The 15,246-nt window shown below is 39.7% G+C and overlaps 1 protein-coding gene across 1 annotated transcript in view; it reads right to left on the reverse strand.

Moving 5' to 3' along the window:
* Positions 1–15,246, reverse strand: part of mink1 (misshapen-like kinase 1) — a 41,005-nt gene that overhangs the window by 9,370 nt on the left and 16,389 nt on the right. Inside the window, exons 12-22 of the mRNA XM_037688106.1 lie at positions 12,906–13,016; positions 12,252–12,338; positions 8,211–8,387; positions 7,964–8,134; positions 7,379–7,645; positions 7,146–7,225; positions 6,946–7,049; positions 6,770–6,861; positions 4,196–4,219; positions 3,640–3,791; positions 2,526–2,643 (exon numbers count right to left, since the gene is read on the reverse strand). Coding sequence (XP_037544034.1) covers positions 2,526–2,643; positions 3,640–3,791; positions 4,196–4,219; positions 6,770–6,861; positions 6,946–7,049; positions 7,146–7,225; positions 7,379–7,645; positions 7,964–8,134; positions 8,211–8,387; positions 12,252–12,338; positions 12,906–13,016 — 1,383 coding nt within the window. The remainder of the gene's footprint in view (positions 1–2,525; positions 2,644–3,639; positions 3,792–4,195; positions 4,220–6,769; positions 6,862–6,945; positions 7,050–7,145; positions 7,226–7,378; positions 7,646–7,963; positions 8,135–8,210; positions 8,388–12,251; positions 12,339–12,905; positions 13,017–15,246) is intronic.

Here is a 15,246-nt window from a genome sequence, read left to right on the forward strand (position 1 = left end):
CTCTTGGATGAGAGACGAAACGTTTCTATATTTTTTTGCTTTGTTTTGTTTTTTTGAATGTCCAGAGGACCAGACTGAACTTTTTTAGATTTTTCTACCTGGATTATTGAGCATGCATCAGGATAGCTAAATAGGATGATTTTTATCTTTCCAGAGGAAATGAAGCCCCGTTTGGCTGTTAGCTGACCGGTCCTGATGGTGACATAAATACAGGACAGCCATCTCTCCTCCGGGTCGAAGCTGGACCCCAACCAGAACCGTCAGTCAGACAGACTACTGTGAAGAATTATCGTTTCTATGAAAGTAATAAAAATTCTTCCTGTGTGTGCACACAAACTGGTGTATTTGTCACAAAAAATGTACACTTTCTGATATTTTGTACAGAAGCTTAGAGAAAATATTCACTTTATGCATACTCTCACACACAAATACACAAAAACACTGCACCTCAGTCAAGGTGACACTTCTCTTCAACTCATTAGGAGGCATCTAGACATGTATGCTGTCATGGTTGTCTCCCAAAATATCTCAAAGATACTTCATCTGGCGAACCAGCTGTTTGGCTTGAGGGTGGCTCAAGGCAAGATACACTCTGAAACTTAATTTTTAAGTTGACCCAGGAAAGGCAGCTTTATTTGTATGGCACAATTCAGCAGCAGGAAAACCCAAACAGCAGCAAACAAAGACATAACGGGTGCAAAGGAGGAGTAAAAAAATGTTTATAAAGACGTTCAAAAAAATAAAATTTCCTAACTCTGGGAAATAAAACGCGATCTTTGAATGAGAGCAGGAATAAAATACTGAAGAAGTCACAGAGCAGCATACAATAATGATCTGCAGCAGCAACTATGAGGCTCTTTAACCTGGTTATAAAGGAGGTCAGAGTTGGAGCGGTCCTGCACGTCTCGGAGTTTGTTCCAAATATTTGGTGCTTAAAAGCCTGAATGCAGATTCTGCATGTTTGGTTCTGACTCTGGGGGACAGAGAGCAGATTTGATCCTTATGACATCAAAGGTCTCCATGGTTGCAGCAGAATATCAGATGTATTTTCGACTCGGACTGTTTAGTGTTTTGTAGACCAGCAGAAACATTTTAAAAGTCAATTTTCTGAGCGACAGGAAGCCAGCGTAAAGACCTCCGAGCTGGACTGATGTGAGCATCCTTCTTCGTCTTTGTGAGGACTCAAGATCCTGCTGAGAAATCAGTTCTCTAATTTTATCTGTTTTGTTTCAGATGTTAGCAGGACGTCTTTGCATGTGTCTTGATTTTTTTGTTTTGACTGCTCAGGTCAGAGTCCATCAAGGTTTCAGGCTGTATCAGAGCTTTTCAGCCTCGCACACCATAGATGTGATTTAATCTTTCCTCTTTCTAAACATTACTTCAGTTTTGTCTTTGTTGAGCTTGAAAAAAAATAAAAAAAGACCAGCAACAGACGAGTCATCAAGTTACTTCAGCAAAATAATCATCCAGGAGAATCCTGCAGATTACAGATGTGGAGTGATCATTTCACATGATTGCTGTTTGACTTTATTATGTTTTCCTGTTTAGTCTGTTAAAAATACCAACTTATTACAAATAAAATAGTTACACACCTCAAAGTATGTAAATATTGTCCACTTGTTCTATAGAAATGAAATAATTTATAAAAGGTTGGGCAGCTACACTGGTCATTTAACCTAAAGAAAGGATATGGTAAGTAAAAAACTACTTTATAGTAAGTTGAAAACGTAACAATCTTATTCATATTTCCAGATAGATAAGCGTTAAGATTTGTTAACAATAAATCTGGGAGTAAAAAAATAATCCAAATATTTGGAAACGTGCGGAGAAGTTACCACTCCTAAAACTTTTCCCAGCATTTGGCTGCAATAAGAGGAGGGAAGGGAAAAAGGACGCTTGAACAGCTTTGCTTTTAAAAATATTATAATATTCTGACTTTTCTGAGAATTCTGAATTGAATCTATCATCATTTTGAGGTTAAAGTTAGAATTCTGACTTTAATCTTTGAGAAGCAAAAAAAAAAAAAAAACCATCCTCTTATGTATAAAACCGAGACTGCTGATTGAGTACTATCTATTAAAACTTTCTACTGTAGACGAATATATATATATTTTTAAGAGAAAAAAGTGTGCCAGTTTTCATAAAGAAAATCTTTAAAGTATGGAGGTGGATTATTCACACTTTAAACATACATTTTAGCTACAAAAGCTGCTCTCAAGACGTGTTACAAGTGCTGAAATATTTGATTCAGACTCTCCTGCTAAACTGAAATTGAAAGAGATGAAAACAATAAATATTTGAGTCGTTTTACTTTTATAATCAAAGCGTTGTATACCAGGACAGGTTTTCAAATAAATAAATGTTGACAAAACTGTTGCCTTCCTATCCAAGGACATTTAGAACATCTATAAACGCCAAGAACCAAGTGAACTCATCTTCCTTCTATATTTGTTGTCATGGCTGATTGTTTTCTTCAGGAAATCACAATGCATTTTACAACATGAATCCATGTGCAGGTGACTCACTCGCTGCACCAGCATGGTCTGATCCCCATAACCTCCAGCCTGCTCTCCTTCCCCCACCTCTCCCTCGTCTTCATGGACCACCATGGTGTTGACTGAATCAGAGTCTGCATCCCTTTGACTGAAAGAACAAGAGTACCACATGTTGCACATTACACGCCTGTCCACAAACTGTGTTACAGCAATATAGCAATCTGTAGCAATGACCTGGAAAAGAAAAAACCTCGTTTTAATGTTGACCTTGATTTGTGACTTTGACCTTAAGAGCTGGTGCAATGAAAAGTAGAGTGTACGCAACACTATCGAGTGGTAGTGCAAATGTGTATCAAGTTTTGTTAAATTATCTTGAATGGACCAGAAATTATGGTTGACCTTGATTTGTGACCTTGACGTTGAAGCAGGGGTGATGAAAAGTGTCCACAACACTCCATCCAGTGATGATGCATAAGCATATCAAGGTTTGTTAATCTTGAGCAGATCAGAAGCTTTGGGCGGGACAAGCAAACACCTCGTTTAAACTTTGACCTTTATTTGTGACCTTGACCATAGAGATGGAGGTGACGAAAAGATTACACAATACTTGACCTAGTGATGATGCATGTGTTATGAAGTTTTGTTCAATAGTCTTGAGTGGATCAGAAGTTACAGGCAGGACATAAAGTTTACATACAGAGACTATACCATAAGTTCTCCTTCGACGAGTGAATAAAAAGGAAAAGGACACATATTCAGTATTAACAGGGGCTGTGAGATTTGTTACTGGAATCTTATTTATTAATCAGCCTTTATTTAACCAGGCAAACCCCACACTGAGATCAGATTCCTTTTGCAGGGGAGGCCTGGGCCTGAAGGCAGCCAGGAAACCAGAGTACTCCAAGAAAACTAACATGCTGAACGTGCAAACTCCACACAGAAAGAGCCCAGGTCCAAACTGGGGGCTGAACCCAGGACCTTCTTGCTGTGAGGCAACAGTGCTAACCACTATGCCATCGTGCTGCCCAGCACAAAATGGGCAAACAAATGTTTATTTGTTGTTGTTGTCGTTTAGAAGTCACAAAGTGAACACAATCGGTTTGTTGCTTCCTGATTTGTCAAAGTTTGTTGGTGTGAACGTTACCGATCTGTTGAGCTTTCCTCCTCTTCTGCTCCCTCGCCACTCTCGCTTTCTTCACTGCTCTCGCTGCTTTCTGAAGAGGAGGAGTAATCGTTGGCCTTGACAGGGGGCCTTGGTGGCTCCTCAGCACGCTCCTTGGCATAGAGGCCATGGTCCTGCACCCATAAACAGCGCTGTTTACTTTGAGCGTGAACTCAAAGCTGTTTGAAACTTTTCTCAGTGATTAAACATGGAACAAAAAGCATCACAGTGATAAACACAGAACTGCGTTTACAGAGCATCCCAAAACATTTGACAACGAAGGCAAGTACTCTGAAACAATCCAAATGTTGATGAATCAAACTTTTCACAATGCAGAGCATCTATATCGTGGAAGAATGAATCAAAACGGAAAATAATTTGGCAATAAAATAAGAGTTTTACTTGATGAAAAACATGATGCACCCAAAGGATGACAGGTGTTGAGCATGCAAATAATTCTCCACAAACATTAAAGAATCGGGGGAAGATACAAATTCATGCATGAAGACAGTCTCGCATCACAAGAGACGTTACTAACCTCCCCTATAGCTCTCTTGTAACTCTGCGTATTTGAGGTAAAGTCGAGAAACAGGAAGTTAAGGAGAGAAACGTGTAAAATCTATTGTTTTAAGTGTAAAACCATACTCCTTCCAGACATGCAATTTAACGATGATTTCATCCATCGGATAAAGAGAGGGCATTCTGCCATTTAGACATGGAGTTTGCATTAATGCTTGTTTTCATCAAACGTGAATGTTTTAATGCATGCAGTGTTGTCGTCTGCAGAGAATAAAAATGCTGCATGAGTTTACTTCCTCTGCCAATGCCTGTGGCCACAGCTCTATGTATAACCTTACAATTCAATTCAAAAATACTTTATTAATCCCAGAGGGAAATTAAATGTTGTTGTAGCTCATTTTCCTTGTTTCATAAAAGAGTTGTTCTAGATGTTGATGGTTGTGGGCAGGAAGGATCTCTTGTGATGGTCCGTCTTATAGCAGATCTGAAAAAACTGGCCACAGATGTTGATCCGTTTACTTGCACTTGGTTGGCCTCCTGGGCTTCAGGATCACCTGAACGTTGGGCAGAAATCCTCCCAGGGCAATGGCCACTCCTCCCAGCAGCTTGTTGAGCTCCTCATCGCTGCGGACAGACAACTGTAGGTGCTGATGGACGATCCTGTCCTTCCGCTGTCATGAGCCGTGTTTCCTGCTAGTTCCAGGATCTCAGTAGTCAGGCACTCGAGCACAACTGGCAGGTAGATGAAAATGCATCCACAGAACATCCTTTTCAACTCATTTGAAATTTAGGGCTGTAGTTGAGATATTACTTGAGCTTTTGAGGTGTTAATCAGCTGCTGTTGGTTGTAGAATCTGCCTTGTTGCCATGGTTACGCATCATAACAAATTTCCAAAACTAAAAAAGTTTCAGTAAAAATCCTTCCAGCTGCACAGCATCCGATACCAGAGGAAACAATCATCCAAAAAATGTGATTTACATCCAGAAAAAGAGGAATTAAAGTTTCCAAAAGCAAAATCTCAGAATGAAAGTAACAGAGCTGCTCCAACATGCAGCCACCTTGAGCGGCGCAATTCTACAACAGAAGTATACTGTATGTACACTGACTGTATGTAACCACAGCTGTACTCAAAACAGAAAGCAGTGTTTCCCCTACCATTATATATGCAGGGCTGATAAGTTCTGTTGACAGAACTTGTGTAACACTCCACCCTCCCCCCGTCGACAACTGCCAGCACTGACGTAGCGCTAAGCTAGCAGCACGCAATACTGATACTAGCTAAAAAGCTATGGCTATGGAGGTAGTGCTCTGGCTCGCTCATGCTGAGATGTCTCCTCCTACCCCTCCGTCAACAAAAATAACGGAAGATACGAGCGCCCTGCCATGGCAAGTAAACTAGTGGAAACATTGAGAAGGTGAAACAGAAGGTTTTGCATTTACTAAGAATCTTTTTAAAGAATAATATGGGCAAAATATTTACTGGACCTTTTGAAGCCTCTATGTCCCATCAGGACTTTATCTTCAAATCAAATGTTGCTGATAGTTCCGAGAACTTATTTGAAAACACGTGGCACAAGCATTCCAAGTGGTGGCCCCCAGGCTTTGGAACGCTCTCCCTCTGTCACTGCGCTGCTCAGATTCCATTGACTCTTTCAAAAATGATCTTAAGACTTATTTATTCAGACTGGCTTTTATTTAAATTTTATTTACTTTTACTTTGTGAAGCACTTTGTGATGTCATTGTCTGTGAAAGCTGCTATATAAATAAATATTACTTACTTACTAATATTTAATATTAAACACCAAATGATAAACTTTTGTGCTCGTCTACCGAAAAGTGAATGCTATGCAAATATCTGTAAACTGAAGTCAAGCTCATGGGAAGGTATCCATGGCTCAACAAGAGTAATGCATACTGCACATTATACATCCGTCAACAAACAGCAATACAGCAATCTACAGCAGTGACCCAAACAAGCAAAAACCTTGTATAAGATTTGACCTTGATTTGTGACCTTAACTTTAGAGCTGGGGTGATTAAAAGTGTGTGTTACATGTTGTCTAGTGGTTGAACAAATGTGTATCAAGTTTTGGTAAATTATCTTCAGAGCATCAGTAGTTATGGGTGAGACAAGCAAATATCTGGTTTTAACTTTGACCTTGATATGCGACTTTGACCTTGGGTGATGAAAAGTGCATGTGATGCTCCACCTAGTGATGATGCATAAGTGTATGAAGTTTAGTCAAATGAGTTTGAGCCGATCAGAAGCTATGGGCGGGTCAAGAGAACGTTTACAGACAGAGACTATCCTATACGTTCGATGGGCGAATAAAAAATGTTCACTCATGAGGCTAAAACGTGCTCGTCATTACATTCTGAAGTTACTTTACACACCAGATGAGTTTGAGATCAAAATAGATGTAGGAGCAGCAAGTTGATCTCACCTCTAGCATGCACTGTTTTGTATTAGAAATATAACTTACTCTTACTTTATTTCCCTTTGGGATTAATAAAGCATTTTTGAATTGAATTGAATTGTAACACGTTCATAAGTAGCTGACAGTTTTCATACAGTTTGACAGGGAACTTACAGCAGGGCGCCCAGGACGAGATGAGGTTCGAGATTCTCCCGGCTTGTGGCGACCTTCATGGGAGAGAACGGGTGAATCCATTTTGGAGGAACCTGAAAAATAAAATCATAAAGTGATGATTTAATTCTGAAATCAAACTTCCTGTAAAGACCATCTACACTGGAACGAGGGCTCACTGAGGATACGGTGCCTCTCCAGGGAACCCGTCTGGGGAAGATTGGAAATTATGTTTATGCTGTCTCCTCGTTCCCAGCGATCGTTGCGGCTAAGATCTGGATTGCTGTCACGAGGAAACAAACATGTCAAGATGTTGTGACCACTAATCACAGTTTAAAATATGAATTATACGATTCAAACTATTGGCCGTGTTCAGTACCTGGCTCTTACTGGATGTCTGATGCCAGAGGTAAGGTTGGTGTTGAGAGCTGTGGCAATAGATGCAGTCCTCTGAGGAATCTAAGAACACCAATATTATGTAATTAAATTAGCAGAAAGAAAAAGCCTAGAGGAACTTCATTTTCGTTTTCCAAAGAAAGTTGTATTGTCATTCAATAGGGTGATCTTTTGTATTGTTCGTGGCTCCTTTAAAACCAGCCACCGGATCTTTACCTTAGGTGGGAGCTCAACATCTGGCAGGCGAATCCAAGGGCCACGATCCTCCCTCATCTGATGCCCCTGTGGTCCTGGGGTTTCAGAAGTGGGGTCCGAGTTCTGGCGCACAAGCTCCCTGGAATGGGTGGGGCGGGGTGTGGGGTTGAGGGAGGGATCCTGGGTGGGGAAGGCGGACATGTTCTTAGTGGGCTGGTCACAGAGGGACTGAGAGCGAGGGACAGGGGCAGCGTAAGGCTTCAGAGGAACCAAGTGAGCCATCTGGAACTGCAGAGGAGCAGGAGCGCACCAGGAGGGAAGAGGAGCCGAGTGGGAGGAAGAGCGCACAAGACAGTTGGAGAAGTAGGCCAAAGTCCAGAAGGATGATAAAATAAACCAAAGTGTATTGTTTAGTTTTTCCAAGTATCACAAAAGTAAAAACAGAAAAATGGAAAAGAACAAGGGAGAAAATAAGAGAAGATTGAATAAATAAACAGGATGGTCAAAAGTCGAAGCAGTTAAAGCGTTAAGGGACAAAGGCATCAGCACTTGCAGGTTCTGGTTAGTTTTCCCTGAACTACATTTTAAACTCCTGGAAACACCCACCTTCCCCTGACCCCCTTGGGGCTCAACTGGTCTCTGCATTGGTGGGGTCTGCGCAGACTGGACCATTCCCGACTGGCTGATGGAGTCCGAGCGTGACTGTATGGCGGTGTCAGAAACAGTCGTGCAGATTTTGGGGGAACCCTGTCTGTTAAGCTTACTCCGCTCCTCCACCTGGAGTAAGAACAATGGAAAAGTGGATGTAGCTTGTCTACAGCAGATGAGGTTTTAAATGCTGCTACACCGTTACCTCACGGGCCCAGGTAGGTTTGTTGTTGGGCTCAAGGTTTTTGTTATAATGGTAAAGCTGGGGCTTCTTTTCTTGCTGCTGCTGTTGCAGAGACACCAGGTAGGCATGCTCCTGCTGCAGCTGCCTCTGCAGCCGCTCTGACTGACGCTGCTCCTCAAGCTGTTTGCGTTTATACTCCTGGGGAAAGAAACACACCACAGTGATAAAAGTACTCGCTTCAGACAAAAACCAACATACAGACACAGATACATGTGTTAGTACCCTTACAGCTAATTTAAACAATGCTTTATTTCCTGTGTAAAGTGCTTAAATTAAAAGCAATTGTCTGATGTAAAGTATATCTGAATGCTAATTTGTTGGTACCCTTAAAAAGACTATTGACTATTTGAATATCTTTTAAACCAAGTGTTTAAAAGATCACAGGTGGCTTTGAGGTTGTTGTTGTTTTGATAAATCAGCCATTTAGTCTATTTAAAGGGAACAAACAGCCACTGGGTAGTTTCGTATGGTTAAGTGCACTGAACATAGAGCAGAGAAAACAAACAAACAAAAAAAAATAGATATCCATGCTCAACATAAAGGCTACAAAACCATCTCCAAGTAACTTCATGTTCCTATGGCCACCATCTCCAATATTAATAAAAAAGCATATGTCCTGATGCATGCTCAATAATCCAGGTAGAAAAATCCAAAAAAGTTCAATCTGGTCCTCTGGACATTCAAAAAAACAAAAGCAAAACAAAGCAAAAAAAAAAAAAAATCTAGAAACGTTTCGTCTCTCATCCAAGAGACTTCCTCAGTCTGAGGTGCTGTTTTCAGCTCAGTCTCTTAAATAGCACCTTCTTAGAGTGGATCAACCAGTTTGCTGCTGACAACCAAAACCAGCTGATCACATGCTCAAGAAAAAAGCATATGGTTCATAAGACTGAAGCCAACCTCCCAGGACATGGAAACAAGAGGAAATACAGCCCCAGGTTGATCAGTCTAATAATGCAAATGGTAGAAAAAGGGCCAAGGAAACCATCCAAAACCATTTAAGCTGAACTCAAAAGTCAAGGAACATCACTTTCTGATAGCACTAATCAACTATGTTTTTAATAATAATGGGCACCACGGAAGAAGACCCAGGAGGGATCCACTATTTACAGCAAAACACAAAAAATCCATACCAAAACTTACCAAAATGCAAGTTGACAAACTTCAAAGTATTTGGGACAAGTTTCTGAGACTGAAGAGACAATGTATGTAAACATGGATTTAGGTAAACTACAGGTAAAGCTTAGTTTCACTGATATCAATCTCTATTGATCGCATTTGTTGCATCACATTTTTATGTTACATTTAAGATAACATGGATGACCTATTAGTTTTTCGCTGGGAGTTGTAGACAAAGCCACTATTTGCCACAACAACAACAACAAAAACGCATTAAGAATAAGTTCAAGTTAAAATATGTCACCACAATAAAGACTTGACTTCAAACTAATCTTAACAGCAGAGTTTAGCTAAAGCAGCTCTCCAAATGAGGTGTACATTTATATATTTACAGAGCAGAACTGTTTAACCACTGGTACATGTATTGTTGTGGGAAAAAAAAAAACTTTATAGATCTATCAGTCTTTCTATATCTATTTATATCCATCCATAGCTACATCAATATATCTCTCTCTATATATATATGATTTACATACCTACCTATAGCTAGCTACAGTGCCTTGCGAAAGTATTGGGCCCCCTTGAACTTTTCAACCTTTTGCCACATTTCGGGCTTCAAACATAAAGATATAAAAGTGGGACACAATTGTGAAGTGGAATGAAATTTATTGGATGTGTCAAACTTTTTTAACAAATAAAAAACTGAAAAGTGGGGCGTGCAATATTATTCGGCCCCTTTACTTTCAGTGCAGCAAACTCACTCCAGAAGTTCAGTGAGGATCTATGAATGATCCAATGATGTCCCAAATGACTGATGATGATGAATAGAATCCACCTGTGTGTAATCAAGTCTCTGTATAAATGCACCTGCTCTGTGATAGTCTCAGGGTTCTGTTCAAAGCACAGAGAGCATCATGAAGACCAAGGAACACACCAGGCAGGTCTGAGATACTGTTGTGGAGAAGTTTAAAGCTGGATTTGGATAGAAAAAGATTTCCCAAGCTTTAAACATCCCAAGGAGCACTGTGCAAGCAATCATATAGAAATGGAAGGAGTATCAGACCACTGCAAATCTACCAAGACCCAGCCGTCCCTCTAAACTTTCATCTTGAACAAGGAGAAGACTGATCAGAGATGCAGCCAAGAGGCCCATGATCACTCTGGATGAACTGCAGAGATCTACAGCTGAGGTGGGAGAGTCTGTCCATAGGACAACAATCAGTCGTACACAGCACAAATCTGGCCTTTATGGAAGAGTGGCAAGAAGACAGACATTTCTCAAAGATATCCATAAAAAGTGTTGTTTAAAGTTTGCCACAAGCACCTGGGAGACACCAAACATGTGGAAGAAGGTGCTCTGGTCACATGAAACCAAAATCCAACTGTTGGCCACAATGCAAAACGATATGTTTGACGTAAAAGCAACACAGCTCATCACCCTGAACACACCATCCCCACTGTCAAACATGGTGGTGGCAGCATCATGGTTTGGGCCTGCTTTTCATCAGCAGGGACAGGGAAGATGGTCAGAATTGATGGGAAGATGGATGGGGCCAAATACAGGACCATTCTGGAAGAAAACCTGTTTGAGTCTGCAAGAGACCCAAGACTGGGACGGAGATTTATCTTCCAACAAGACAATGATCCAAAACATAAAGCCAAATCTACAATGGAATGGTTCACAAATAAACGTATCCAGGTGTTGGAATGGCCAAGTCAAAGTCCAGACCTGAATACAATCAAGAATCTGTGGAAAGAGCTGAAGACTGCTGTTCACAAACGCTCTCCATCCAACCTCACTGAGCTCGAGCTGTTTTGTAAGAAAGAATGGGCAAGAATTTCAGTGACTCCATGTGCAAACCTGATAGAGACATACCCCAAGAGACTTGCAGCTGGAACTGCAGCTAAAGGCGGCGCTACAAAGTATTAACGCAAGGGAGCCCAATAATATTGCACGCCCCACTTTTCAGTTTTTTATTTGTTAAAAAAGTTTGACGCATCCAATAAATTTCATTCCACTTCACGATTGCGTCCCACTTGTTGTTGATTCTTCACAAAAAATTCAAATTTTATATCTTTATGTTTGAAGCCTGAAATGTGGCAAAAGGTTGAAAAGTTCAAGGGGGCCGAATACTTTCACAAGACACTGTATAGCAAATCTACATCTATATATTTATCTGCCTCTTTCTATATTCATCCATCTATAAATACAAACATCTATCAAATATATATTTTATATACTTTATATATATATATATATATATATATATATATATATATATATATATATATATATATATATATACAGATATATCATATCTGTATCAAATTATATCTATATCTAGCTATATCTATATAGATACATGTATATTGTTTTAGGATGGGTGTTGTGGATTTTACTGAATGGGAAACAAAAAAGTTCCTATAAATATTTGTATATGGTGACACAGATGCATAATCATGTCTTGTCATTTCTCATCTCTCATGTTTTTGGCATATAGTCTGAACTAAAACAAATGAGTTTGCTCTTAATGGAAGCAAGTCCTAAGTATGACAGGAGGACACTTGAAGCAAAGACGTGGTGATTCTATTTTTTAAATGAAGCGAGATTTACTTCAACACTGAAACTGGCCAACTCCTGTCCCCCCACTACTAAAAATCTAGGTCACTGGATGCCTTTTCAAGATAGGCACTATTACAAGAGCTGTAATCATACTTTGTAACATCGAGCTCATCAAATCCTCTTATCAACATTTATCACTGCTTACTCAAGATTGTTAGCTTCGACAGAAATGGAGGCAAGTCATATAAACAGGAAGTGCATTTCGATTTCATTTATTGGAGACTAGGGAAGGTCTGCAAACAAAACAAGAACTGATTAGTTACCATAAGCAGTGCCTGCTCCTGAAGCAACTGCTGCTGAAGGATTTCTAACTGCCGCTGCTCCTCCTCTAACTTGTGTCTTATAAACTCCTGCAGCAAGATAAGGAGGCAGGGAGGAGGATTTAGGCAGCAATAAACAAGAAATGAAACATTATTAGGGAGAGGTAGAAAGTAGACACATGTAATGGTTGTCTTTAAGAGAAACCGTGCTGTATTGATTAAAATCAGGTAAATTTTCAATTAATTTAGGTAGAAAAACATGTATCAAGTCTGTTTAGAATAAATGGTAAGAAGAGAAAAAGAATGTTACAATTAACATAATAATAAACACCGCATAGACATTTTAATGAATTCTAGAAATAAATAGTGAAAGCACAGGCTGACTGCTGTGATGCATTTATAAATCCCCTTTCTAGCCTTAAAAGGTGATCTGATGCCAAACTGATTCTGCTGAGGATAGACTGGAAACGTAGCACAAGAGACGCAGAGAGCTCACCCACTGAAAGCTCATCTCTACGTAAACACACTAATTTAGACTCTTGCTGCTATGGCAACCAACTCGTGGAATTTCACCACCAGAGCAACTTGGCTGGTGGAAACGCCAACACTTTGTGCTGATTGGCCGACAGCAGCTCTGCACATCCTGCAGTTGGTTACCTGCTCCCTCTCCGCCAGCCTTCTGTCTTCCTCTCGTCTCATATCGTCAAGTCTCCGATGGGGACCTTTTTCTTGCTGCCTCACCATCTCTGCTGCAGCTTTTCTCTGTTGCTGGGAGAGAGAGGGGGGACAGGAAACGGAGAAATGAGCATAGACACAGTGCTTGTGCAGAGGAATTAGCCTGCTTGAGAGTAAATTCTCCCACGAAAAGAGCTGGAGAAAAGGGAGCAGAAGAACAGTATAGACCAGTTAGAGTTTGTTTTTGTAAATCGCTCAAAGAAAAACACACATTTTACATTTTGTGTGCATGCGGGAGCTGCAAACTTAATCCTTGAAAGGTGTTATGGGGAGGGGGATCTGCCACACTTGAACTTTTGTCTGCGTTTTTATTTAGGTGCAGTTTTAGTACACGCTTTTCTGATAAAGCAAAAAAATTATTCTATATTTTATTTAACTCTTTAGTGTTTCTTCAGGGGAAAAAAGAACCATAAAGGAAAAATTTACTGGGACAGACTTCAACTTGGCCTGGAAGAAGTACGTCTTTACAGACTGGACATTGCTGTTGAGTTCTGCCCCTCATCTCGTCCAACACTATTGTTTTAGTTTCAATGCAAAGAGCAAAAACACACTTGCATGTTGCACAAGTAAACATTTAGTACAAAAAAGCCACACATGCATGCAGGCTGCAGAATCAGATGCTCCATGGCTCAGAATGGCTGACTCCCATTGGCTTGACTGAAATCAGGACATCAGTAGCGGATGCACCGTGCTGCTGTAGCTGGTAAGATATCCGAGTCAGTAAAAGCAAAAAAAGAAATAGAAACTGGCATTGTGCATTAGTAGAATTTTAGAAAAAATAAAAATAAATTGGATAAAAAATTTTTAAAATCCATGTCGAACCAATGAAAATCACAAACACTAAGTTTGTCTGAAAACAAGGAATCATTTTCAGCTACAACATCTGGAGGGTTTGGGTCACAAAACTCCGGATTGCAATTTTTAGAAAATTGTCACAAAATATGTTGGGGGAATTTATGTAAAGGTCATGGATGTTATCACTTACAAATGTTAAATTAATGTAGCTCCATGCGTGTGAGGTCAAGAGTATTTTTGTCTACTCAGAGATGAGTCTGCATAACTGATAACTTCTGACGCCTTCGGATCTGTGAGCTGTGAAGCAGAGGTTGTGTTGACCTCGCCTCTGTCTGATAAGCATTATAAGTACACACTTCTTTATGCAGTCTGTGGGCAGACCTTGTGACCGGAGCTCCATGTAACAACTTTCTAAGCCTGTTTTCAAATCTGTGCCCCTTGCAAGGAGTAAAACTAGGTTTTCTTGGATCCTCGGTGGCTTATTTGATTAATGAGATGATGAAAGAGTAATAAATTTATCCAACAAAATCCTTTAGTGTGTATTAATGAGGAAAATTTTATTTTTGATTGACAATAAATATTTTGTCGATCAAGAAAAAAAAACGAAAAGTGATTTTTTTTTTTTTTTAAGCCAAGGCCCTGAAAGAGATGAACATTTTGAAACAGTTATTTAAAGTTTAAATCTTAATTTCAGACTGAGATTCACAATTATTTTTGTGGAAATGTATTTTTAAGCAGATAAATAAGGTGGTCTATTTTTAACTTGTTATTTTTTATGTATTTAAATTTATTTGATAGGGACTGATGAACAATAACATCGACAAACTGAATAAAACAGCAGTCTCATGGTGCTTGGTGCAAAAAAAATCATCTTTATGACTTTTTATAACTGTTTACTGTTGTCGCTGTTGTCCAATGTTGTCATCATTCTTTGTTGAAATCAGGTCTCTCTTGTAAATGAGTCCTTGAGGCTCAATGGGATTTACCTGTCTAAATAAAGGCTGAATGAATGCTTATAGCGTGAGCTAATTTGCAGCACTTGTCCCTAGATGGGCTTTTATACACAAGATATCTAAAATAATAACTAACTTAACGGACACGGTCTAAGTTTAAGGAACTTCAAGGGATTAAAGGAAGTTTCTCACTTTTGGCAAGAAGCGGTCTACTTTAATATTGGTCATTAACGTATACAAGTGAAATGAAGCCCTCTGAATTGGCACCAAAGAGTTTTTTTACTCAGCTGTTTGTTTTTATTGTTGCACAAAAGAGCCAATAAAGACAGAGCAAGACGTCGAGGTAGATGAAGGCTGTGCTTCACTGCAGTTTAATAAATTATTGCACCATACTTAGAGCAACTATAAAAGTGCAGATATGTATGCCACTTTTAAATCCCCATTATCTTCTCAAAGATTTCACAGCTGCTGACATTTTGCTGGCAGCCCACCAATTAGCCGAGCTACGTAGGTTT

The sequence above is a fragment of the Nematolebias whitei genome, chromosome 14, assembly GCF_014905685.2.
Source record: "Nematolebias whitei isolate Nwh7 chromosome 14, NemWhi1, whole genome shotgun sequence".
Taxonomy (NCBI): Eukaryota; Metazoa; Chordata; class Actinopteri; order Cyprinodontiformes; family Rivulidae; genus Nematolebias; species Nematolebias whitei.